The sequence below is a fragment of the Genypterus blacodes genome, unplaced genomic scaffold (assembly GCF_046128005.1).
Source record: "Genypterus blacodes isolate CSIRO-AG114 ecotype Tasmania unplaced genomic scaffold, CSIRO-AGI_Gbla_v1 ptg000070l_1, whole genome shotgun sequence".
NCBI classification, from domain to species: domain Eukaryota; kingdom Metazoa; phylum Chordata; class Actinopteri; order Ophidiiformes; family Ophidiidae; genus Genypterus; species Genypterus blacodes.
In genome coordinates, this window is record NW_027466880.1 from 127254 (window position 1) to 151579 (window position 24326).

General features: G+C 44.9%; 2 protein-coding genes across 3 annotated transcripts; one reads left to right on the plus strand and one right to left on the minus strand.

Annotated features, from left to right (window-relative positions):
• Positions 1-797: 797 nt before the first annotated feature.
• Positions 798-8908, plus strand: LOC143005199 (matrix remodeling-associated protein 8-like). The gene is made up of 12 exons (XM_076156439.1): positions 798-1077; positions 1643-1669; positions 1757-2062; positions 2646-2747; positions 2852-2985; positions 3069-3248; positions 3462-3606; positions 7243-7401; positions 7519-7543; positions 7623-7714; positions 7848-7913; positions 8022-8908. The coding sequence occupies exons 1-12, from the start codon at positions 1029-1031 to the stop codon at positions 8042-8044; spliced, it is 1308 nt and encodes a 435-aa protein (XP_076012554.1). The 5' UTR covers positions 798-1028; the 3' UTR covers positions 8045-8908.
• Positions 8909-10753: 1845 nt separating this feature from the next.
• On the minus strand, positions 10754-23393 carry per3 (period circadian clock 3). Of its 2 annotated transcripts, none has more exons than XM_076156438.1 (22): positions 23239-23393; positions 19730-20135; positions 19401-19558; positions 19185-19303; positions 18799-18997; positions 18411-18462; positions 17979-18127; positions 17735-17813; positions 17517-17623; positions 16990-17146; positions 16467-16575; positions 15995-16123; positions 15786-15894; positions 15554-15665; positions 15295-15434; positions 14995-15159; positions 14474-14725; positions 13431-14353; positions 13077-13257; positions 12563-12743; positions 12314-12464; positions 10754-12228 (listed from the first exon to the last, which is right to left on the minus strand). In XM_076156438.1, exons 2-22 carry the CDS (start codon positions 19996-19998, stop codon positions 12112-12114), a joined length of 3858 nt encoding a protein of 1285 aa, XP_076012553.1. In that variant the 5' UTR covers positions 19999-20135; positions 23239-23393; the 3' UTR covers positions 10754-12111. The 2 variants fall into 2 exon arrangements, with proteins under 2 accessions (XP_076012553.1, XP_076012551.1); XM_076156436.1 differs by having other exon boundaries at positions 19401-19561.
• Positions 23394-24326: the final 933 nt, after the last annotated feature.

The following is a 24326-nucleotide window of genomic DNA, read 5'->3' on the forward strand; positions in this document are numbered from 1 at the left end:
TCCATCCAAAACTAAACAGACACTCAACAATTTAACTGATCCTGCTCGGCTGTAAGAACTCAAACTTGACACAGATAGGCAATCATGATATTAGGGAGGACACTGATGGGTTAAATTTGATGTTTCAGTTCAGCATCGATGGCTTTGGTTGTGGACCAGAGAAAGCACCAAAAGAGTTCAAAATGTTTGAGGCCTTGGTGCCTTTAGGCCCACTGAATCTCCAGGGATCCAGGCTTCTGGTGTATGAACCCTGTTGAAATGTTCAAGGCAACTGACAATGGAGCTGAAAACCCAGCAGCACAGAGCAGAGTCTGCAAAGGAGGTAAGACAGCGGACATAGACACTGAGAGGAAACAGTGCTGACTAAGAGTAGCAATACTCAAATACAGTCAAAATATACAACAAATACAGCAAGAGAAATCTTCTCAAACATGTTAATTGGGGAGGAATCAATGTAGAAATATCCCAAAAGAGCAAAGAAAGTTTCCCTCCGTAAGATAAAAGAGACAAGAATTTTGTGGAGGAGGCGCTGATTCTTTTTCTCACACAGAATTCACATTACATTCATACTGCTTTTTTGCGTGAAGTCATTCAGAGCTATAAAGCAGAAGAAGCCCACCTATGGAGAGCTTTACACATCTGGATCCACACCGGATTCCTCAGTCCTGTGGGTTCTTCTTTTCATCTGTCTTCGTAAAGTGTAAGAAAGGTCGTCTCACACACTTCCTTGCAGTGTGTGAGTCAGTAACAAGTTAAATTCTGAGTTCTGTGAGAGAATTTGAGGGGAGATGCTGAAGCCGGCGGTGTCGAGTTTCATTTTCCGGGTGGGAACAGCTGCTTAAGTCCCTGTTTTGGTTCTGTGCTGCCTGAGGATCTGAACCAGAACAGACCGAGTCCTGCTTTTGTTAGCGGATGGATAAAGAGAGTTTATTTTCACATTTTCAGGATCTTTTTCCCAGCGTGCAGTTTGGACTGAAGGCTTTTCACCTGAACAACAACAACAACAACGTTACTCAGAAGTTGTCACCATGAGGACAGAGAGGGAGGATATCTTTCATGCTCTCTTGCTGATCCACAGTAAGTAGACTGAAGGGTGGTTGCTTATAAAAGTTTTGACGAGAAAGTATTAAAATTAACATCTAAAAAGAACAAACAAACATATATGTGCCGCATTTATGAAAACTTAAGATGTTAAATTAAAGTTTGTTCTTAAATATGTTGGCGTTGTGTTTTCCTTTTTTTTGTTGACAATCAGCTGAAAAGTAGAGATGAGAACATTGACTTCAGAAGTATTAATTTAATTAAACACTCATAAATTGATATCAAAGCCATAGTCTATGCTTTATTTATGAAAATTAATGACATTAGGCAACATTTAAATTTCCACTCTTGTTTCTGACTTTGTGTGTGTTTGTTTACTTATGGTAGCAGTGAAATCAGTTTGTCCCAGTAGATGTGCCATCAAAAACTGACCTCTCTGACTTTTAATCGTCATGACTTAAGTAATAAAGTGAAATGAAAGGTTGTAATAGCAACACATGGAACCAAACATCCTTCAAGCAAACAAGCGGTGACCTTGTTTCTGCGTCTGAGTCTGTTTAACTGATTAACTCATTCAGGTTTTCTGCTGTTTCTATTTCAGTCCCTGTGGCCTGCCTCCTCACTGCAGGTATGTTCGTGTGTGTGTGTGTGTGTGTGTGTGTGTCTGTGTGTGTGTGTGTGTGTGTGTGTGAACCTAATCTCTCCTGTCGTTCAGTTTCAGGTCAGTCAGACAGCAGCAGCAGCGTGGTGGTGGCAGGTTATAACATGAGCGCCCCCATTGGCTCGAGGGTGGTACTGCAGTGTGTGAGCGGTCGCATGGTGTGGACCAGGGACCAGCTGAGGGACAGGCAGAGGGTGGTCCACTGGGACCTGTACCGGGCCTATCCAGACTTTGCCATGGAGAGGGTGACGGACATGTTCTCAGCAGGGGACCAGAGGATCTACAACTCCTACAACCAGGGACGCATCAGCATCAGCCAATCAGCCTTCACGGACGGAAACTTCTCGCTGGTCATCAGAGGTCATTTCCTGCTCTCTAACATGTCTCTCTCATTATATATATATGTTTACAAGTTATTTTTCATGATTTAGAGACAAACCACTTGCCCCCCCCCCTTTTTTTTCCTACCTTACAGAAAGACATTCATTTCACTTCATACGGTACAAAATGAAAATCAGTTGGAGAGAGTTACTCGAAATCAATCTCAGTCCACATTTGGTTTCTTTTATTGTTGTTTACAATTTCCTCACAGCGACACAGCTGTAATCAGGGGGCCGCCAAAAAGTTGTGGGAAGCAGCACCACTCAAAACACAAAGCCTTTAATTTAGGAAATGACAAGATTTACAGGTTTTTTATTGACGTTTTCACCAAATCCATGTGTGCACATAGTGAACAGCATGATTTGACACTTAGGTATTCTGCAGATAAGTCTCCAATGGATGCATAAGCAAAGCCAGTTGTTTGTTGTTGTTTTTAAAGAAAGGATCGGCAGCAAAGTGAAGTATAATTTATACAGAATTTATATCTAAAGAAGTACAAAATGGTCATCTATCCTGTTCTTTGAATTGTATTATTTATTTGTGTTTTTGCTTGGGATGACAGAAGTGACGATGAATGACAGAGGCCTGTACTCCTGCAACCTCCACCATCACTACTGTCACCTCTATGAGACCATCAGAGTTCAGCTCAACGTCACCAAATCACGTATGTACCATCACGTACCTGCAACCAGCACGGAACACCAATACACACACGCACTGCAACTTTAAAGGAACATGTGTGTGTCTCTGTGTGTGTGGTTGTTTCAGGCCGTAAAGAACAGCGCTTCTGGGATGGACAGAAAGCCGTGTATGTGGTGCTGCTGGGAAGCACGATAGTGCTGCCGTGCATCAACCGTCGGAGTGTGTGGACAGATGGGAGTAATGAGGAGGAGGACCAGCAGGTGTGTGTGTAAGCATGTGTTTGTGTGTTTGTCTGGAACCGTGATTTAATCCCCGTCCCCGTCCCTGGTCTGGTGTCTTCCAGGTAGTTCACTGGGACCGTCAGGCTCCAGGGATCCGGCACGACCGCGCTGACAGGCTGGTGGACCTGTACGCCTCCGGGGAGCAGCGCAGCTACGGCCCCGTGTTTCTGCAGAGGAAGATGAACATCAGCGCTCAAGCTTTCTCAGAGGGAGACTTCTCACTCTCCATATCAAATCTGCAGGTGTGTGTATGTGTGTGTGTGTGATACAGTCATCTGTCAACACAGCCAAGAGTTGTTGTTGTCGTATCAATTTTAAAGACAATAAGAAGTGAGTTGAGGGGCGAGCACAGGTTCCAGATCTGGGATTATGCCTTTAAGGCCACGTCTGAAGGCACATGTTGTGTGTGTGTTTGTGTGTGTGCACGTGTTTGACTTTATGACTTTAACACACAGCCGACAGACCAAGGACTGTACTCCTGCCACCTCCACCACCATTACTGTGGTCTACATGAGAGAAGAGAGTTCCAGGTCACTGTGGAAAAACCGGTGGTGGTTGAGGCCACCATGCCTGCTAAAGCACTACCCAGTGAAGACAAAGGTAACACACACACACACACACACACACACACACACAATTTCTCCTGCTGCTGAGATGTTTTGTAACTTAGTGGGTTTCAACTATCTTGTGTACAATTAAGGAGGGAAACAAAACACCATCTGTTATTTCATTCCCTCTGTCGTCGTGTAACATCTTTGGCCGCTCGATCTCTGCACCGCCTCAGAACAAGGAGAAGAAGAAGAAGCAGACATGAGAGGAGCAGGAGAGAAACTCCACTCTGGTGGAAGGATTCAGTTTTCTCGCACCGCCAGCTTGTCTGATGCCAGACCACTAACACACATCCCCCCCAGACACACACGCACACACATACACACACACAGGCATACCTCTCCATCTCCACCTATCACCTTCTTCTAAGGTGACCTCTGTCCACACACACCTCGAAGCTAAAGCTCTTTCATTAGTATGGAATTACTTCACAACTCTCTTTTTATTGCTTCTTTGCGCGTGTGTGTGTCTGCGTGGTGTCAGCGTTTGTCTTTTGCGCATCACACCCTTTGGACACACACACACACACACACACACACATGCAGCACCCTTTGGCTGTTTTCTCTTACTGGTTCTTCCTCTCTGGTATTGCGCTCTGCTTTGCTTCACCGCGTTCAGTTCAAGAAAGAGAGAAACAGGAGAAGAAAGGGAACAGAGTGGATTGGTATTCGGGCATGAAGGCTGCCAACCTCAAAATTCTTAAAGAATGAGACGATTTGATGAGTGTGTGTGTGTGTGTGTGTGTGTGTGTGTGTCTTTCTGTGTGTGTGTGTGTGTGTGTATGTGTGTGTGTGTGTGTGTGTGTGTGTGTGTGTGTTTGGAGAAGGTAACTGAAGCAGGGCGGCTAATGGCTCAAATAGGAATGTAGGGGAAATCATTGGTATAGAGGTTTAGAAATGAGAAAAGCTTGTGGCCATCTCTCTCTCACTCTCTCTCTCTCTCTCTCTCTCACTCTCTCTCTCTCTCTCTCTCTCTCTCTCTCTCTCTCTTTCTCTCTCTCGCTCTGTCTCTCTCTCTTTCTCCCTCCCCTCTCTCCCTCCCCTTTCTGACTCTCTCGCTCACTCTCTTGCTCTGTCTCACTCTCTCTCACTTTCTCACTGTCTCTCTCCCCCTCTCTCTCTCTCTCCCTCTCTCTCTCTTTCTCTCTCTCTCCGTCGCTCTCTCTCTCTCTCTCTCTCTCTCTCTCTCTCCCGCCCACTCTTCCTCTCCCCATCTCTCTTCCCCCTCTCTCCCCCCCTCTCTCCCCCCTCACTCTCTCCTCTCTCCCGCCCTCTCTCTCCCTCTCCCCCTCTTCCCCTCTCTCCCTCTCCCCCTCTCTCTCCCTTTCTCGCCCACCCTCTCTCTCTCTCATGCCAGGCCTGATCTCACTTCAGTGGAATCTGGTGGATACAGTTGGTAGTCCTGTTTCTTGCCCACGCAGTTCAATCCTTCGCTCCTCCGGCCAAAGTAAAACAGCACTGTTGCATCTTGGGACTTTTATAAAATAACGAAAAGCTTTTTTATCCTGGTTTCATCCCTCATAAATGAGAAGCGGTGGTGTTTATACATTTTCTCATTCCACAATCTTCTTATCTGCTCTGCCTTGCCATCCTCCCCTCTCGTCTGTCTGCGGGCCTGTTGTCTTTGGCTCCCGCGGGAGGTTTTAGGAAGAGTTCTCTCTCCACCGCCTTCGTCTTCCCCCATCCCTCCGTCTCTCCCTCTCTTCAGTTTCATCCCTTATCCTCTCTCGTCGCGCTCCACGTGGTTTGTTTATTTCATCACGCATGCCTGCGCCCCCTTTATTGCTCTTTTATGTGTTTCCTTAGAAATAAAGATAATCCTTTTTAGTTTCCGTGCTTCATATGCCCAGCAGCTGGCCAGAGAGAGAGAGAGAGAGAGAGAGAGAGAGAGAGAGAGAGAGAGAGAGAGAGAGAGAGAGAGACGGACAGAGAGGTGGACATAGAGATAAACAAGAGGAGGGGAGTGTTTTGATATATTTGAGGGGGGGGGGGGGGGGGAGCGGGAGAGAGAGAGAGAGAGAGAGAGGTGGGGGGGTGGTTGATGGAAGTGGGGAATAAGAGATGTAGGTCACCCCGCCCTCGTTCTTATTACAGCTATTTTTCAGTGAAGTTTAGGTCGGGGGCAGCCAGTCTAAACACACACACATGTGTTCCCATAGTTCACAGTGGCGGGTTGAGCTTGAAAGTAAATAAAGGATCACAGGATCGTTGTCTCGATAAACGCGTTGTTTGGCGGACAAGGAGCTGAGTTTGTGCGCCGGATGCTTGGCTTGTTTATGAAAGTGTGTGTGTGTGTGTGTGTGTGTGTGTGTGTGTGTGTGTGTGTGTGTAAGTGTGTTTGGGGTCGCCGATGTCAATCTGTGTATTAGCTTCACTGGTGGAGAAAGACACATCACGCACTTGGCCTTCCTCCTCAGTTCCACCCCGCTCTGTCATTCCTTCACTCCTCTTCCTCTCTTCCCCTCCTCGCCTGTGTTTGTCTGCCAGGAAAAGTAAATCACAGCACGACTCTCAGTCTGGATCTCATTCTGGCTCCGACGCGTCCAGTCTGAGGTCTGCAGCTGCTTCTTGACTTGCACTTTTTAGTTTTTTTTTTCAAATAAAGCAAAATGGAACCAGGCTTTCTTTACGCAGCACTCAGCAGAACGCACACACACACACACACACACACACACACACACACACACACACACACACTTAATGCTGATTGGCTGGTTATTGCTCATTGGCCTGGTACTAAGTTAAGTGTTTTTACAGGCAGCACAGGTTGTCATCACGTGTGAAAAGGCAACATGAGAACACCGTAATGGTTTGCTAGGTGTTAGAGCTTATACGTGGCAGCACACACAGGAGGGAATGTCAACGGGTACACACACACACACACTCACAGGCACGGACCTAGGCATGCAAACACATGTGCACAGAATCTCTGCCTGTGTAGCATATGTTTAGTCTTTTAACAGTGATATATAGTCCGTCAGGGCAAACACACCCTGGACACAAACTGCTGGAAAACACATTAGAGGAGGAAGCAAAGTGAAGTTACGACGCGTTCGGCTTCATGTGGTCTGAGCTCGGATGTATAGATTGTAAGCAGTGGACCACAGAAGGTCCAGGGTTTGAGTCCCGTCACGCCCCCGTCTCCTCTGGGTGCCCCTGTTTCCTTCCGGTCTTTGAAACCAAGCTGGTTTAAAGGGACAGTGGACCAGTTTGACCTCTGACCTCCATTTACATCTGTGTTGATGGATTGCTGTGGTTTAAGAACCATAAGACAAACATTCTTAACCACAGATGTTCTTGTTCATGATGAAGTAAAGAGACCATAGATGCCTCCCAATTGAGATTTCTCACAGTTTGACACCCTAAGAAATGCTCTTAATCCAGATATCACCGCTTTATTAGTTACAACTTCATGAAATGTGTGTTATTATGACATCTGCATGTCGGTCTGGTGTGTTTGCAGCATCTGGTTTAGGTTCTGTTGCTCTTGCTGAGTCATTCTCTCTCTGCTCTTGCTCACACTGTGCAAACCGCTGACTGTTGTGATCTGTGTGTGTGTGTGTGTGTGTGTGTGTATGTGTGTGTGTGTGTGTGTGTTTGTGGTTGTGTGTGTGTGTGTGTTACTCAGACACTACTAAGGTCGAGTCACCGCGAATCATCAACGTCATCCTGCCCGACCAGAGACATCACTTTCTGATGCCGCTGGGCTTCGTCCTCACCTCCTTCCTGCTCCTGGCCTTCATCATCCTCATCATCATCCTCGTCACACGCAAACGCAAAGTCAGAGGTGCGAGTCCGGCTGCAGTACCTCAGTCTGACCATAAGTGTCTTTCTTTTTATCATGAATGTTCATTTGTCGCTTACTCTCTCTCTCTTACCATGACCTGATTTCCTTGTGTTACAGAGTTTTATCCACAGGCGTCTATGAGGTGAGTGCCACTGACACACACACACACACACACACACACACACAACCACTTTCTTCACTCGGATCCCTTTTTCTTGCAGCGACAGGTCCAGCAGAAGTCACAGCAGCTCGGACGAGTTTGAGATGGATGTCACAGAGTTGACAGTGTGCACTCCAGAGGAAAGGAGATATGGTGAGTGACAAGTGTGTCTGTGTGTGTGTGTGTGTGTGTGTGTGTGTGTGTGTGTGTGTGTGTGTGTGTGTGTATGTTTACAGTGGTTTGTGTTGAATTCACATGTATTGCCTCTTTCCCCTGTGAAAACTAGACTACAAGAACAACTTAATGAAAGAGAAGGTCCGTGTGAACTCTAAAGTCATCGATCTTGATAAAGGTAACACACAAACACACACACACACACACACACACACTGTCACACACATTAATGTCAGCTGTCGCACAGATTCATCCTCCTCATGCTAAGCGTGCCCGTCTCTTGCAGAGTTGGAGAAGTTTTGCAAGTGAAGAGGGAGACTGACAAAGACAGAGAGAGAGAGAGAAAGACAGATGGGAGTCGCTGGCTGGACCAGAGGCTGTGCACCAAACTAAAGACACACTCACAAACACACGCACAGAGAGAGAGAGAGAGAGAGAGAGAGAGAGAGAGAGAGAGAGAGAGAGAGAGAGAGAGAGAGAGAGAGAGAGAGAGAGAGAGAGAGAGAGAGAGAGAGAGAGAGAGAGAGAGAGACATATTGACAACTCACAGTAAGAGGCCTCATTCTTTTCAAATTGCCAGCATTCTGCATTTCATTTTCTTCTATCCTGCTTGATGAAACTGCAAGGATGGAAAGAAAAAGACTGCCCAGCACTATAGCGCCACCCAGAGGGGAACCCTTACCAAGACATGACTGCAATGCAACAACGTGTACGTGTTAAGTTTTTAAAAGCGAAATATGAATTGCACCTTTAGCTGTAGAGGTTCAAGGCAACTTTGGTCTGGAAGATGTTTGGCTGCTCATCCAGTCTGGAGTTACATGAGGGCTGAAGGAGTCACAGCTGAGTCAGAGACAACTGGCAACACTTCAAACTTCAAATTTCACTTGCTTTGAACTCCTACTGCAGGAAGAAAATGAGCTGGATGACGCTTCTGAAGCTTCATCATAACCGTTGCTTAAAGAGACGCAGGTGTTCCTCACTTCACTTTGCTGTTTGCTCACATACGCTCAGCTGAGTCACGTCTTGCTCATTCAGTTTATTATGCTTACTGTGCGCTGAGAAATGAAGCAGTGTATGTCAAAGGATTCTTATTTCTATGTTCATACTGTACCATATTTTTTGGTGGAATGTTCCTTTTTTTATGACACATTAAACTTTGATGCTTGATGCTGATTTATACCTGAATGTTGTTTCGCCTGGGAACCTATAGAAGAAACATCCTACATCTACATTCATGAAGATTATACATGGAACTGTGTGTGATTGACAAGAGGACAATACACTAATGTCTGATTGTGTATCAAGTATCAGTTTCCCCTCTGTGTGTGTGTGTGTGTGTGTGTGTGTGTGTGTGTGAGAGAGAGAGAGAGAGAGAGAGAGAGAGTGTGTGTGTGTGTGTGTGTGTGTGTGTGTAAAAAAACAAACTAATAAATTGTATCCAGCAGAAAAATAAGCCAGATTTTCAAACTGCTAAATTCATTCTGATTTTGGAACACAATTAACAATCTTATCTTCATGAATTATATTCTATCGATAAATCTTACCAAAATAAAATAATTTCCAGTGATTTTGTTTTTAACCAACCACCAGGTGGCGCTTCAGGATACACCGGTTGTATACTTACCACAGCTTGAAAATGAATAATACACTGCAGATGTATTATATTGTACCACTGGGCCTTTGCATTCTTACTTAATTAATGCAACATGCTACCTGATGGCTCATATTTGCCTTAATGCCAAGAAATGTTCCAGTAATAAAAAGCAGCTGTGCTTGAATCAAACACACACACACACACACACACACACACACACACACACACACATTCTGTAGGTCTATTTATTTTTTTAAAGATGTTTTTATACCTTCTCGGTTTTAAAACCTAACTTAAGGACAGCAGGCAATCTGATACAATATCTTTCTTTTTATTGTTTTGTGTACTGCGACAATCATACCTGAGGACACATTCATCATAGTTCATGTATTCATTCCTTTGTGTCATACACCTGATCCCACATCCCTGATTTCAAGACAAATGGCTTTTTATACACACTGTGAAGGCTGCTTTGTATACATTTTCTATAAAATTCATTGAACTGCTAGTTACTCACAATCCAAAAATGGTAGAAAAACCCTGGTCAGTCTTGCACTGCTGGACAACTGCATTAAAGGAGGCAGACACACAATCGATCAGTTCACACAGTTCACTAATTAATAATCTAATAATAAGTTAACCCAGGATAAGGGAACAATAAGGGTCCACAGTTAGTTTACAGTAAGAATCAGTCTACACAGGGACGGGGCTGTACAGACAGAGAATCAGAATCAGAATCAGAATCACTTTATTTGCCAATTAAGTTTGCACTTAAGAGGAATTTGCTGTGGTTCTGGGTGCATTGTGTAACATATAGAAAAAGACAACAGAAGACAACATATAAAACAACATAAAACAACATGTACAAACAGCAGCTTGGTGAATACTTAAATTAAATTAAAAACACACTAAATTAAACTAAATTAAATGAGATGTAGTTTAAGAGCATTGTGGGTTTGACTTGAATGCTTAAGTGCTTTCAATTTAGTTAGTTAGTTAGAGTTTGCTGTTGCTGGTGAGTCAGGACAGCAGAATAGGTGACAAGAAGTATGATCCACCTTTGGAATACAGGAATACACTTCAATAACAATATACATACAAGTTCAGAATTTAAACATTACAAAAAAAGGTTCCTTAGTCTTAATGTCTACTGAAGACCCTACTGTGTGTCAACCATGGTGCAGTGTAAATTAATGAAGGAGATTACCGTGTGTTGTTGGACACACACACACACACACACACACTGTATAACCTGCATTCCATCTCACTGAGGAAGGGCCAGCACTGTCTTGGTATTCTGTCCACCTCCTTCCTGTCTTCTACTGGACCTACAGCGTGTACGGAAAACATCCAGACCTCTCCCATTTCACACTTTATAGTGTCGTTGATCAATGTACAATCAATAAACCATAACGACAAAGGGGAACTTTTTTACATTTTGGCTTCTTTATTAAAAAACAAAAACCTCATTTACATTCAGACCCTTGGTGCTCAGTTGAAGCCGCCTCCAGTCTTCTCTTGTCTGATGTGACGAGGAGTGAACACCTGGACGTTGGATGGGCACAGTCGACGGACAGCTACTGTATTTTCACGTGTCTTCACAGATGCTTGATTGGGATAGAGTCTGGGCTCTGACTGGGCAGTCCAAGGACATTCACAGAGTTGTCCCTTAGCCAGTCTTGCCTCGTCTTGGCCGTGTGCTTCAGGTGGTTGTCCTGTTGGAGGGTGAATCTTCGGTCCTGAGCGCTCTGTTGCAGGTTTTCACTGAGAATATCTTGGTATTTTGCTGCACTGAGCTTTACTGTCGACTCTGTCTCGTCTCCTGGACCCTGCTGCTGAACAACACAAACATGAGCTGTGGAGCTCAGCCAGACTAACCGTCAGCTTCTTGGTCACCTCTCTAACCAAGCACCATCTCCCCCCATTGCTTAGTTTGGTCTGGTGGCCAGCTCAGGAATGAGTCTTAGTGCCAGATGTCTTCCATTTAAGAATGATGGAGACCACTTACTTTTGACGTAGCCTCATCTCTATGCCTTGACACAATCCCGTCACGGAGCTCTACCGACCATTTCTTTGACCTTATGGCTTGGTTTTGGCTCTAAAATGCATTGTGAGCTTATTACAGACGTACGTGTGTGTGTGTGTGTGTGTGTGTTTGTGTGCCTATGGATCATGTCCACTCCAAACAAGGCGGAATCTTTTTTCACATTCTGTTTTTGCTTTGTCATCATAGGATACTGGGAGTAGATAGACGTGTAAAAACATGACTTTAAAAGATTTCAGCATAAGGTTATAACATTTAAAATGTATAGTATGGAAGGGGTCTAAATACTTTCCATACTCAATGTACATGTACACAATGCTCATGTTCAGGGGCATTAAGTGTAGTATAGGCCTATAGAAGTAAAGGTGACTTGACCTGACGTATCCATGGAACAATCTTGGTCACAGACTGAGCATCACGTGGCTCATAGTGCCAGAAGTTCTGCTCAGTACATTACTCCAACCCAACAGGTGCTATAAACAAAACATATAGCGAGGTATAATGTTTATGGTCCAATACAGGCAGTCACATAAGTCTGAGAGAAACCTGCCACAGACAATGCCCCTCCTTCACGCATCATTCGTTTAGTGGGCTCTGGTCAAACCTTTACATGCGTGTCAAACTTCAAAGTCTAAAAGGAGCTGCTCCTTTAGATTGGTCAGAAGAAATGCATGGTGGGAATTCTCAAAGATTTCTTTAGCTGTGATACAATGGATGCGGTCTTGGGTTCCAGGTCTCTCAAGTGTCCAACATTGGACAGGATTCCTGCTTAGGCCTTTCCAGAGGGGACGAGCTCTCTGGGGCAGGATGAGGGGAATGGGCCACGCCTGCTCCAGAACTGCAGCCTAAGCAACCCTGAGACACAAAAAACAGCTTTAAATCCTCATTCAGATGAGCAGAAAGAGGTATTTTTTTTTTTTTGCAGTGTGGGTTCCCCTACCTCGATGTTTATCTCCTGTGGGATGGCATGTTGTTGGATCCAGGGGTGGACATGAGCCAGCTCCTCTTTCTGCTCCTGGGTGAACATGGGCTGGAGAGGCTGAAGCACACGCAGCTTCTCCCTGTCTTCTGCCAACACCTCATGCTGGTCCCTGGGGAACGCAAGCACACGGCACACAGAGAGTTACAGGAGTGCTCTCCAAAATCAATAGGGTGGAAAGAGTCAGGTTCAGGGTGTGGTTGTGTGTACCTGGTGTGGATCTGGTATGTCATCATGACACACTCGGGCGTGGGCTGGAGCCACAGCGAGTTCTCCACTCTTGTGTCGAAGCCGTGTTGGTGCTCTGCTGCCGCCTCCTGGCTCTTGCGGGCTTTGCGTGATGTGTCTGATGAGTCATTGCTGGCAAAGTATTTGCTGCTGTTGCTGCTGCCTGTAACCCAGCCGGAGTTAAGCATTAGACTCTTCTGCCCACTGTTGATTGCGACCTTTGGCTCTGTTGTTACCTGTTCTACTGACGCTTCGATTAAATCATTAATGGACAATATGAGGAAGTCATGTTGCACATTGAGGTTTCTTTACTTTGAAAAGAAATGACTTTGGACAGATATCTTTATATAGAGTCAAAACACACTGAATGCAAAAACATTTCACTCTTGATTCTTAAGCCCAAGAGAAATTCTGCTTTTAATAAGGGAAGAACCAACAACAGTACGCTTCAGATTCAGGGGGAGTGTGGTACATGCACGTGTGTTTTCCTTCTCACCGGTGTGCGAGGTTGAGGTGCCATTTGAGCCAGAGCCAGATCCCAGGGAGCCTCTAGACTCCCCTGAACCTGAGGCATTGGAACCGGTCCCTGACCTTGCATCTTCCTGCAGCAGTAGGTCAAGCAGCTCACTGGATGTAGATTGGTTATCATGGTTCCCAGACTCCCTCGGGGCATTACCCTGTCCAGAGTAAAGGTATCACAGACAGAACATAGGATCATCGTTTACTGGATTGATACTAAATGAGGGTTGTGCATAAATAATTTCACATGACAATAACACCACTGTGAGCCAGCTAACAGCTAACAGCTAACAGCTAACAGCTAACAGCTAACAGCTAACAGCTAACTCACGGCTGTGGCATGTTGATCATGGAGGCTCTCAGCGTGGTTGTGCCTGGCGCTGCTGTGCCCTTCGCTTGGTTTAGGCAGCTCCTCCTGCAGCAGGTTGAGCTGAAGCGGAGAACTTGAGCGAGAGCTGGTGAACAAAGCACGGGGCTCAGCCGTTTCCTCCTCTTCCCCTCCAGAGGAGTTTGCTCTGGGTGAGCAAAACAGGGGGCTGGGGGAGCTCTGAGGGTGAAGGCTGGGCTGGACCTGGAAGTGAGGCTGAGGGAAAGAGCCATTGCCAGGTGCAAAGCCCGACGTAGCAAATGGTTCTTGGGGCAGCATAGAGGGAATGGGTGGGAAAATGGGCGGGTAAGCTGGGGCAAATGCTGGGTAGTTGGGCAGAATTATGGCCATGACAGGTGTCATGTAGGGGTTGATGCTCTGGCCTGGGGCCATTGGCTGCATGTTTTGAAGGTTCTGAATGTTTTGAAGGTTCTGAATGTTTTGATAGTTCTGGATGTTTTGAAAGTTCTGGGTACCCTGCAGATTCTGAAAGGAATCCATCTGAACTGGCTGCAGGCCTGGCAAGTCCTGAGCCTGCATGATGTTGAAGTTATGGTTCAGTTGGGATTGGTCTAGTGGCTGCTGCAACACCATGGGACTCTCTCCAGGGAGCTGCTGTGGTCTTGGCTGTTGCTCCGTGCCAGGCTGGGTTGCCATCATGTGGAAGTATGGAGCCTGGAGTGGAGCTGTTTGATTGAAGGGGGCCCCTATCTGCAGTTGAGAGGACTCTGAAGAGGGCCAAGAGGAGTCAGGGACACGGCGAGGGGGACCTGCTGGGGAGGCATAGCTATCGGAGGAACCTTGGGGTTTAGGGCGCTTGTGTCTGGGCTTTCCTTTCCGAGAGCGGTTCAACCCACCAGTGCTTAATGGGCGCCTAATGTAGTCACCTGTGGTGGGATGGACATATAATCAGTTTGATCAAATGTACATATGTGCCTTTTCAATTCTGGATTCACAAAATGTAATGGTTCACAATACAGCACCATGCATACAGTACACACAAATACCTGGGTGGTGGGAGTGAGCCACAGAAATGTTGTCCAGATGCAGGTGGGAACTGTAGGGACTCTGGAGGATACGATGGCGGAATCGGTCCACATACTCCTGCTCCTCCTTCTGGGTGTGAGCCGACAGCACCTCCTTGGTGAGACCTATGAACCGTCGTTCCTCTGTGGCTGGGCTTGGGGCTGGACGGACGGGGGTTGGAGCAGGATCGGCCAGCTCACTGCCCATCGGCACATCCTCAAGTGCTGTTGCCTCTGTGGCAGGGCATTGAGGAAAGAGCGGGGATGAGATTTGTTTTCACTTTACACAGACAGACGATTACACATCTTTCCTGATCAGCATCAAAAAGAAAGAAGGGATATCGCAAGCTTTCCTATATTTACATATATGACATAATTGCAGCTGAACGGTCAGACCGCTTGTAGGTTATGAAGATGTGACTACTCAGTTACAAAACAGCATCTTGAACAGATCTCAGAATCAGGCACACAGATGGAGCGCCGGTCTGTTTGGCATGCTGTACCTGACTCAGGCTGTGGCACATGGACGATGGTGCTGCTATAGGAGCACTGGCTGGTGACAGAGACCACACTCATGGCCTTGGTGGACATGGTGATGTCCGTCAGAGGTGCTCCAACTACTGCTGCTGCCGAAGGACCCACCGACACCCGACTGTCCAACACCACCACTGGACATAGAAAAACAGTGTTGGGAGCAAAATATCAACATTAATGTTTACCAAATTATTACAGAGCGACAGGTCGACAGAATGAAAAACACTAGCTAAGGGTATCAGAAAATGAGAGGGGTGTGTGTTTAATACCATTTGAGGTAGCCTGAACTGTGTCTGTGGCTCCAGCTGGCTTGTCGTCTTCCGAGGAAGATGATGAAGAGGAGGAGTTGGCCAGTGAATGGGATTTACTCTTGCGTTTAAGGACAGGACCTGTGCAATTCTCCAAAAACCTAAAACATACACACACATGCACACATGTAACGAAACGCAATGACTAGTATTGCAGGAGTGATGATTCGAAACACAAGATGAAAGGATGTAACAGTGACATGATGCTGCCATAGCACACCTGATGATGTTGTCCACACAGTTAATCTGTTGATAGGGGGGAATGTGTGTTGGCTTCCTGCCTTCTTCATGATCTCTGGCCTCAGTGTGGGAGGCTCTGGGGGGCAGAGGTGCTGAGAGAATAACAGGCAGTTTGGAAATTAGCTTGTATAAAACTGAAGTCTGTACCAATAATGTTGTGAGGACTGTTTATAATATGACTTGTGGTATGTAATGTCCTGGGTCTATGCTACCTGTGGCAGGTTTGCTGAGAGGAGTCATTTTATGCCTGGAGTCCAGATAGGCCTGCTGGCCCCAACTCTTCACTCTGTTTACATCAGCACAGATCCGCTGCAGAGTCATCTGTAAGCATGAGAACGCACACGATGTAAGTATCAACACGATTAACCTTGCTAACAGTGTTATTGAATAGTGCTACAGTGACATGGCAGTGCTGTCTCACCGGTTCCCGGTGTGAATCCTCCCACATGTTGCCATTGCTGTCGCTGGAGGAAGCTACGCTGATGTAGTGCTCATGGGAGCCGTTACTTCCTAAACTGCCGTAACCACTAGAACCATTGTTATGGACAGGCTGTGAAGAAAAGTCAGAGAGATATTAGGCTACTGGGACACCAAACTAAATAAACAGGTAATAGCATGCACAGGTGTGTGAGACTCTTAATCAGTGTCACTGGAGCTAGACATCTACCATGTAAATGTAAAGTATTCTATTTATGTATGGATATGTATGTGTATGTACGTACTGTAGTTGCATCTATGTAGACTGAAGAATGTTCATTTTCTTGATATCGGTATTAATATAAAAATCAATGTGTTGTTTAGTAAATAGTACAGAGCATAACAAATACTAAATGCTAAGGTTGCATCAACAAAAAATATCAAAATTTAAAATTCAAAATTCAAACAATTTTCACCTGCAGGAAGAGCTTATAGATCTTCCCCTGCAGATCTTTCATCTCTTCATAAGTGACTGGAAAATCCTCTTTAGACCGAGAGGCAAAAACATCCTCATTCAGTGGACTCCTGCAGAGTGATCACAGCACAGGGATGTCAGAACAACATCATTACATGTTTTCTCTCAGAAAAGAACATTTGAGGGGGGGCGCCTCTATCACAGCCTCATGTTCGTCTGTGAAAGGGACTGGAATGACAGAGCTTTTTTTTTTTTTTTGCACAGAGCAAGCAAAGCAGTAATCACTTTAGTGTGAGCAACTCCTTTCCAGTGCTTAGTACAACCATATACAAGCAAGTACCAGAATGAAATACTCTATTCAGTAAGTCTCTTGGCAACAGCATTGCTCCCACAGCAAACAGGTGGAGTTTGCAAAAGGTAGTGGGTGCTTTCACCATCTTACACAGCCTCTCACATGAGCACACAGGAAGCCCCAATGGACAAAACAAGTTATTTCTTTCTTTTTCTGAGTGTGTGTCCCTTACGTCCTGACTTTGTGCCGTCCAATTATGAAAGCAACCTTTCTGCTCCAAGGGTTGATGAAGCTGGACCAGCTGGTGTCCAAAGTGATGTAGTCTCCATTCTGACAGCGCAAGCGTACTGGCGAGTGCTCGAACGGAGGCTGACCGGCATACTTCAGCACTACACATGACGAGAGGAAAAGCATAAGAACAACAGCAAAAAACTATGGAAGATGTATACAGTCAAGAAAACAATGATGACCTTTCAACTGCAGTGCTGTACTGGCCAAATTCAAATAAACTTTGACTAGATGACATTAAGACTTGATGTTCGTGATAGATTTAATGTTTTTAACAAAGTAAAATTATATACAAAGGCATTTTTAAAGATCGCGCTGCAATCTGTGGCGAGCAGCCTAATATCTACCGGGCAAGCTTATGTGTAGTTTAATAAATATACTGTAAAGAGGCCTAAATAGTCCAATGGAGAAGAACATCCTTAATAGTTCTCTCTTCATGTTTGCCCCCCCTTGCCCCTCTCACACACTTACCCTTCCGATGCATAGACAGCATGAGGGTCCGGTCCTCTGGGTGGATGCAAGTCAACAGCGATGTGCCAATCAGATCCTGAGGCAGGTATCCTAGCAACGGTACAGCCCTGTGAATCATCACAAAGTTTTTTTGTTCAACACACGTTGAAGGCCACATGAAGCTTATGGTCTATTTGGTTGGTGCGTGCATGTGCGTGCATGTGTGTGTGTGTGTTAACCTTTCATCCACTTCGAGGAACACAGAGCCAGGGGAGTGTGTGGTGGTGAAGATGCGTTTGTCCAATGGGATCCGAGGTGCTTCATGAGTGCATAACAAAACAAATAAAGACATTCACAGAAATGTTACAGGAGGAAATAGATGAGGAGTGCGTCTAAGCAATTATAAATCAGATGAATAAAACTGAGATCGTTTTATAAAAAGGCTGCTGGTGTTGTGTGTGTTTTGTGGTGCCAGTTTTGTACCTTCATATCCAGAGATGATGCGTTTAGCCAGTGCCAAGCAGCACGGCTTCTCGTCCACGCCACGGCTTCCCGTTCCTTGCACGTTCAGCATGTACGGAGTGATGCGGAAAGGATTGTAGCGCATCTCACCCTCACGGTCTTTCCCACCCCTGAGTGCACATATGGGAATCCCACTGTGACCATGCAGTAATGTATAGCATCTCAAAAGTTCTGATTAAGAAATATAACTGACAAATACAGGCGGCAAGACCCCTCACTGAAGTTTTCTCCCATGTAGAATTAACAAATCCTCGATTGACAAAGATTGGTAACTAGTCGACTGATCCTTGAATATGCATTTCTCTTTGGACATCCCATTTTCCCAGACAAATCATAAAAGGATGTATACAGCAAAGACATTTTACAGAATTAAGACACTGTATCAAGACCAACCTGATTCTGCAGAAGAAAGACTTGACCTGGGCACTTTCAAACAGAACGCCCGCTGTAAAAACAGAACGAACGCATTTGTTAAAACTCAAATATACTGTAAACTTAAAGAAAGAAAGACTATAAATGGAATGGAATTGTGTTTTCAACTGAAAATAAAGTACTAAATAAAAATATGTGAAATGTTTCAGAATAGATTAATGGTATTTATGGGTATGATAAAAACAAAATGAAGAATTTTTATGAATGCTCCCACTGATTTGTTTACAGCCCGCGAAAGTTGCAAAACAAGGAATAAACCCATTAAAGTAAAATAAACTAAAGCCAACCACATTCACTGAATAAAAGTGAAACTCTTATCTAGAATAAAGCAATCCTGGGGCTAACACACCTTTGTGGGAGTTGCTCCACGGCGGCAGGTGTGGCTGTGCTGTGTGTGAGTAGAACACGTTGACATCTTGGTGATAAAGCAGCTCCACAAACTTGGCCGACTCCAGGAACTTCCTCTTGCAGGAAAGGCTGTTGTGAGCTTGCTCCGATGCGTACAGGACGCGGCCGCTCGACAGGGAAAACACCACCACGAACGAATCCTACACACAGAGACAAGTACAAGCACACACACAGAAACACACAACCAAGATAGTCACACACACGCAAGAGCAATAAGCACGCAAACACACACCCAACCAAGGTGTCAGGCAAATAGCAATGATGACACTTGCACATATAAATGGATGTATGCAAGTGTGTTTTGGCCGTGTGTGTATGTTTGAATACCGTGTTTTTCAGGGTGTGTTCCGAGATGACTCTGTCCAATTCTTCCACGGTGCAAATGGTGGCGTCTCTCCTCTCGTCATGGCCGTTCTGCATCAGCAGTTTGTAGTACTCGCTATTGGCTACAGGGGACGACACAAACACACGTGATGTCAACAACTACTTGCAGCCGTGCGTGTTTCCGTTTGTGTGCACCAAGCGAGTGTGTGGCCGGGCTACCTTGCACTTGTTTGACACAGTTGAGTGCATACTGTAAGGCCTCCACCGTGCTGGCTTTGCTGCGGATGCGCTTTTCGGAGGGGAGTCTCTTCTTCATCTCAGCCACCGTGACCTTCACCTCTTTGTGGGCCTGATCTTTCCCACGATTTGCATTATCACTGCTACACACAGAGTATTCATAAAAATACATTTAGCCTCTCTCTCACAAACTCACACGGGTGAATAAATTATTTGGTTTGATTTTAGGGAATTCAACCAGGTCCCCTTCCAGCATGAAATATCTTGGTATGAGGTCAGTTGACAAGGAAAGACGCAGTATATTGAATTACCTCTTTGTGGAGATTGAGGTGGATCCTGTAGCACTACCAGGGCTGTGATTGGCTGAGGAGGAGAGGTCATGGGATGCACTAGTCATCTCCTCATCCTCCTGCCCTGCTTCTCCACCTGAAGCTCCACTCTCCTCTCCCCCGAGGTGCTCCGACTGCACCTCTCCTTCCTGCTGGGCTGAGAACGCCGTCGCTTCGACCGCTCCGGCTTCTCCCGTTGGCGGCGGTAACGCAGGCTCCTCCACATCTGGACCGCTGTCAGCACCAGGCATCTCAACGCTTTAGTCGCAGCTCAATAGAATTTCATCCAATTATGGTGGCCAGTAGGATTCTTCATATGTTCAAGGGAGGGACTGCATTCCAAACGGTGAGGGTGAATCAGTATAGATGCGAGGGTCTGTCACTATCACTGTAAGATTACAAGCAAAGGAGATGGTGCAGAGTGTCAGCAAGCACCATTGGATTAAACATATTTCACGTTTTTCTTCCCCTGCAAACAGCCTCACAGATGTACAATAGATTTATATCAGAATGAGCTGGAAGTGACAGAAGCTTAAATTAGCTTGACTAGTACTCAGCTGCTTACTTGACCCAAAAACAAATCAGTCCCTTTCTGCTGTGAACCACTGACGACTGCTGCGTGTAAGCAGGACAGTCAAAACATAGAGCAGGTCTAAAAAAGATTTTAGGTCAGGGATCAAAACTGAGTGAATTATGTAATGTCCTGAAGCTTATTATGGCAAAATAGGATTTTTCTTGTATCTGTTATCTAGTAGGTCGAGATTAAATGAAAGAATGGAAAACATTGTGTATGGGCTGTTTTTCCTCCTCATCTAAGGAGTCTGCTGTTTTTAGGTTGTAAGTGCCTGGAGACATTATATATGACTATTGGACTATACACACACCAACGTGCCCTGAATGAGCTCCCCTCTATTTTTACTTACACAGGCTCTGGGATGTGTCATTACCTTCGTCTTAACCCAAAGACGTGTGATAAGAAATGATTTGACAATGGCAAACGGTCTCCTGTGCCATAACATAAATGTTTTGTTTGTTGCTTTAAACAAGATTCTTCACAAATAACTGAACACGCAATTGGTCTTCCTGTTATGTTATTCTATTGGCTGTCTCCCCATCCAACCCAGTCACATCTTTCTGACTCACCCCATCATCCACAATTTATATGCTCGGCAACATTTCATCCACTATTACTGCAAAGACGAGGCACAACTCTATTCTATTGCTTTTATAACTGCCAAATGTCAGTTATAAAAGCAATAATAACAAAATGTAATACTTGATTGCATAATCACTGATACCAGCAGACAGAGTGAGCCTCCACTGCTGATAAGGTTATCACTGCAATACTACATAACCAATTCATTCGGTTTGGAACATCAAACAACAATAATAGTATTTACTTGAGAGCTGACCTGATAAGGCAAGGTTTGGGTCCAAGTGCTGAGTGTACTTTGCACTATCTTTCCACTTCCTAGAAAAGTTCAGAGATGAAAGTATAGAACCTGGAAGGACAGTAACCATTTTGCTTTCAAGTCATTTGTGTTTGAACGTGGCACTGCAAGCAAACCAAGAATTTACCACAACCAGAACTGCGCCGAAAAGCCTGTCCAAGTCTTTCCAAGGCCACGGCCAACATAAACTGTGAAGCCAGCACCACAGCACAAAGAGAACATATTTTGGCAAGCTGATGGTTTATTTCAAACTGGAAAAAAGAGTCTACACAAGTCTAAGTCTATCTAAGTGATAAGTACAATTTGTCTCTGCTCACTGTCTGCAGTCTTATGATAGGGGTCTGTTGGGATTAACCCCTGTGTTTTTTTCCAATACTTGCCTGGAAAATGACCGAAGGGAAAAGATACCCCAAGCCAACTTGACGGGAGTGAATGAGCAGAAAATGGCAAGAACCAAAATGGAGCAAGCAGACAGTGCTTCATACACCCAGACAAACCCAATGAGTTTCTCCTGGATTAGGTGCACAGTTCCTAATTATTAGGAGTATCAGTTTATGTCATCACATCACTAATTTCTCATTAATATTATCAAAGTCAATAGTAGGGGAACGCATCTGCTGAGATGAAAAGCAAGAAGGGAGTCCATCTTGTTATCTCCAATACTGATACACCCTTAAAGAAACATTTCAGTCTTGCAATTAACCCTTTAGTGGATTAAATCCCATCAGCCTCGGTGTGTATGCACAACCAAAAGCAGGATAAACATCCCCAGAACCATTTAAGTGGATTATTGAAACAAAGGTGCAACAACAATGTATGGAGGACCATCTGTGCAACAGCTGGACTTTTCACACTCATTCACGATTTTAGTATAGCGCACGAGTTTTATCAGGGATCTCTTTCAATGATGGTTGATTTCTTAGATTGGTGGTTATTAGATGTTGTGGTTTGCCATACCTTCATACCAGAAACCACATGATTAGGGGGGGTAAAAAAAGCTGCAAATAATGAGTCCAATAGTTAAGAATACTAGTTACAGTACAATCTGTACCAACACTAAATTAATTCATAAAGAAGAGCCACTATACTTCAAATACAGTGAAGTATAGTGGCTGACCTGTGAGCACAAGCAAACCAACCTTACAGACAAGCCTATGGAGCTTCAATCATCTATAAGTCCCCACTTCAGTGTCGTGAACCTTACCTACACTACAGTAATGAACGGACCATTTGAGAGCCAATACACACAAACACGCATGCTGCTTGACTGATTTGCTGCCCTCTACTGGGGGGAAAAACGACACTTAACAGCGCAAAACAAGCTCCTTCTGCAAACGAACATGACACTAATTTGCCGGTTCGCCGCCCACTCCTCACATGAACCCAGTAACCTCGATAACCACCACAAAGCTTAAAGGAAACTTAAAGAGAGAACGGAATTACTTCACTTCACAACATTTACTACACCGAAAACATAAACACGGCGACACATTATCTACTGGGCACCAATCGTAGACATAGTTGTTGTTTCGCCACACATCTGATCGAAGTGTAAATGAGATGATGGCACATTGAGGTTTACATGACTTTACCAAACATTAGGGATTTTCCTAAGCAAGAGAAAAGTGGACATCTTTCAAAAAAGCGTATGGCATCACATTGAAATCTGATTAACACAATTGCGGATGTCTGTAATGGCCTTATTTCGGTGCAACGTAAGCAATGTGGCTCTTTTAAAATTACTCCATTACTTGCTACAGCCCGCGACGACGTGCAAAGGCAGACGTGTGGTTAAGCTACCTTATTAGCTTTACACAGATGCCAACACGCGTATCGTTGGTTGAATATGAATCAATAATTAATATTACAAGACTTCACACAGTCTAACAGTACAATGAGACTAAAGAACAAAGATGACATTCCAATTGTTTACATCCACTATGGCGGATGCAGCGGGCGAGGTGGTTAGAGAAAGTAGTTAGCCGAAGTGCTAACGACACCCCGCACATTAATTTTTGGATATTTTACAACAATATTTACCTTTTCCAATCGGCGCGTGTTTCACCCACGACAAGACGATGTTGTTCAAATCGACCTTCGGGCCGTTCTAACCGTATCTCGTTGTAATTGCCTTTCCGTCCGGTAAATCACCAGCTACTCCACAGCGCTTGACACATTGCTGCAACGTGAGGACGCCACCGTTTAGAGACGCCCACTGCGTGAAGATTGGACAACTGAATTTTGCATCTGTCGCGTGATTGGTTGTGGTACCGTGTAGTGGGCGTTCCTATGCGGCCCGCTCTGTCAGCGGTTGGCCCCGGGACTCACGTGGATCTCCATGTTACGCAATACATAGACAACACTCACGGTACAACCGAGCAAGCAGCGTCATGTTACTAACAACTTTCAGTTAATGAATGGAATTACCAGGGTCGTACACACGATGCAGATCAGACACCTGGTAGTATCTAACGGGGAAATCGGAATGAAGAAGAGGTTAAGATTATTATTTCACCAAACTCGTTGTAGTCCTTCATCTCACGTCACAAATTGATGTATTTGAAATACCATTACTATAAACTATGATGGACACTCTCAGTAGATAAATGCCTGTCCGTTGTATCGGAGCAGACTGAAAGTAAACCAGAGCGCAATGGTGACACAGTTGCACGCGTTTATTTGACTTCCGTGATCATACACACGCGTCAAATGTGTACACACACGTTTATTGTGTCAGAAATATTTTAGGATACAATCTGGACCTGCAGAACAGAATATGTCGACAGGATCTTCCGACTGTAATGACGCCATGCGGCTGAACATGGCCATGGGTAGTCTGCCGCGTTCCAGTTGGCATGAACGCGCAACAATTAAAGTAATAGTTTCTAAGTGGGATATTAATAGCGACAATAACAATAACGAAGGTGTTGTAATTATACGATTTGAGCGTTGGTAAGCGATGGCTCTCAAGAGTCCTATGCAAACAGGGTCACTCACCACACAGAGGAGGTAACGAAACATGAGGTTAGAAATAATAGGAAACACCACTCTCATTGTAACGCATTTTGAAGATGGAACTAGGACATACAGTAACTGGAGTAATAAAAGAACCGACTTTGTGACGAATT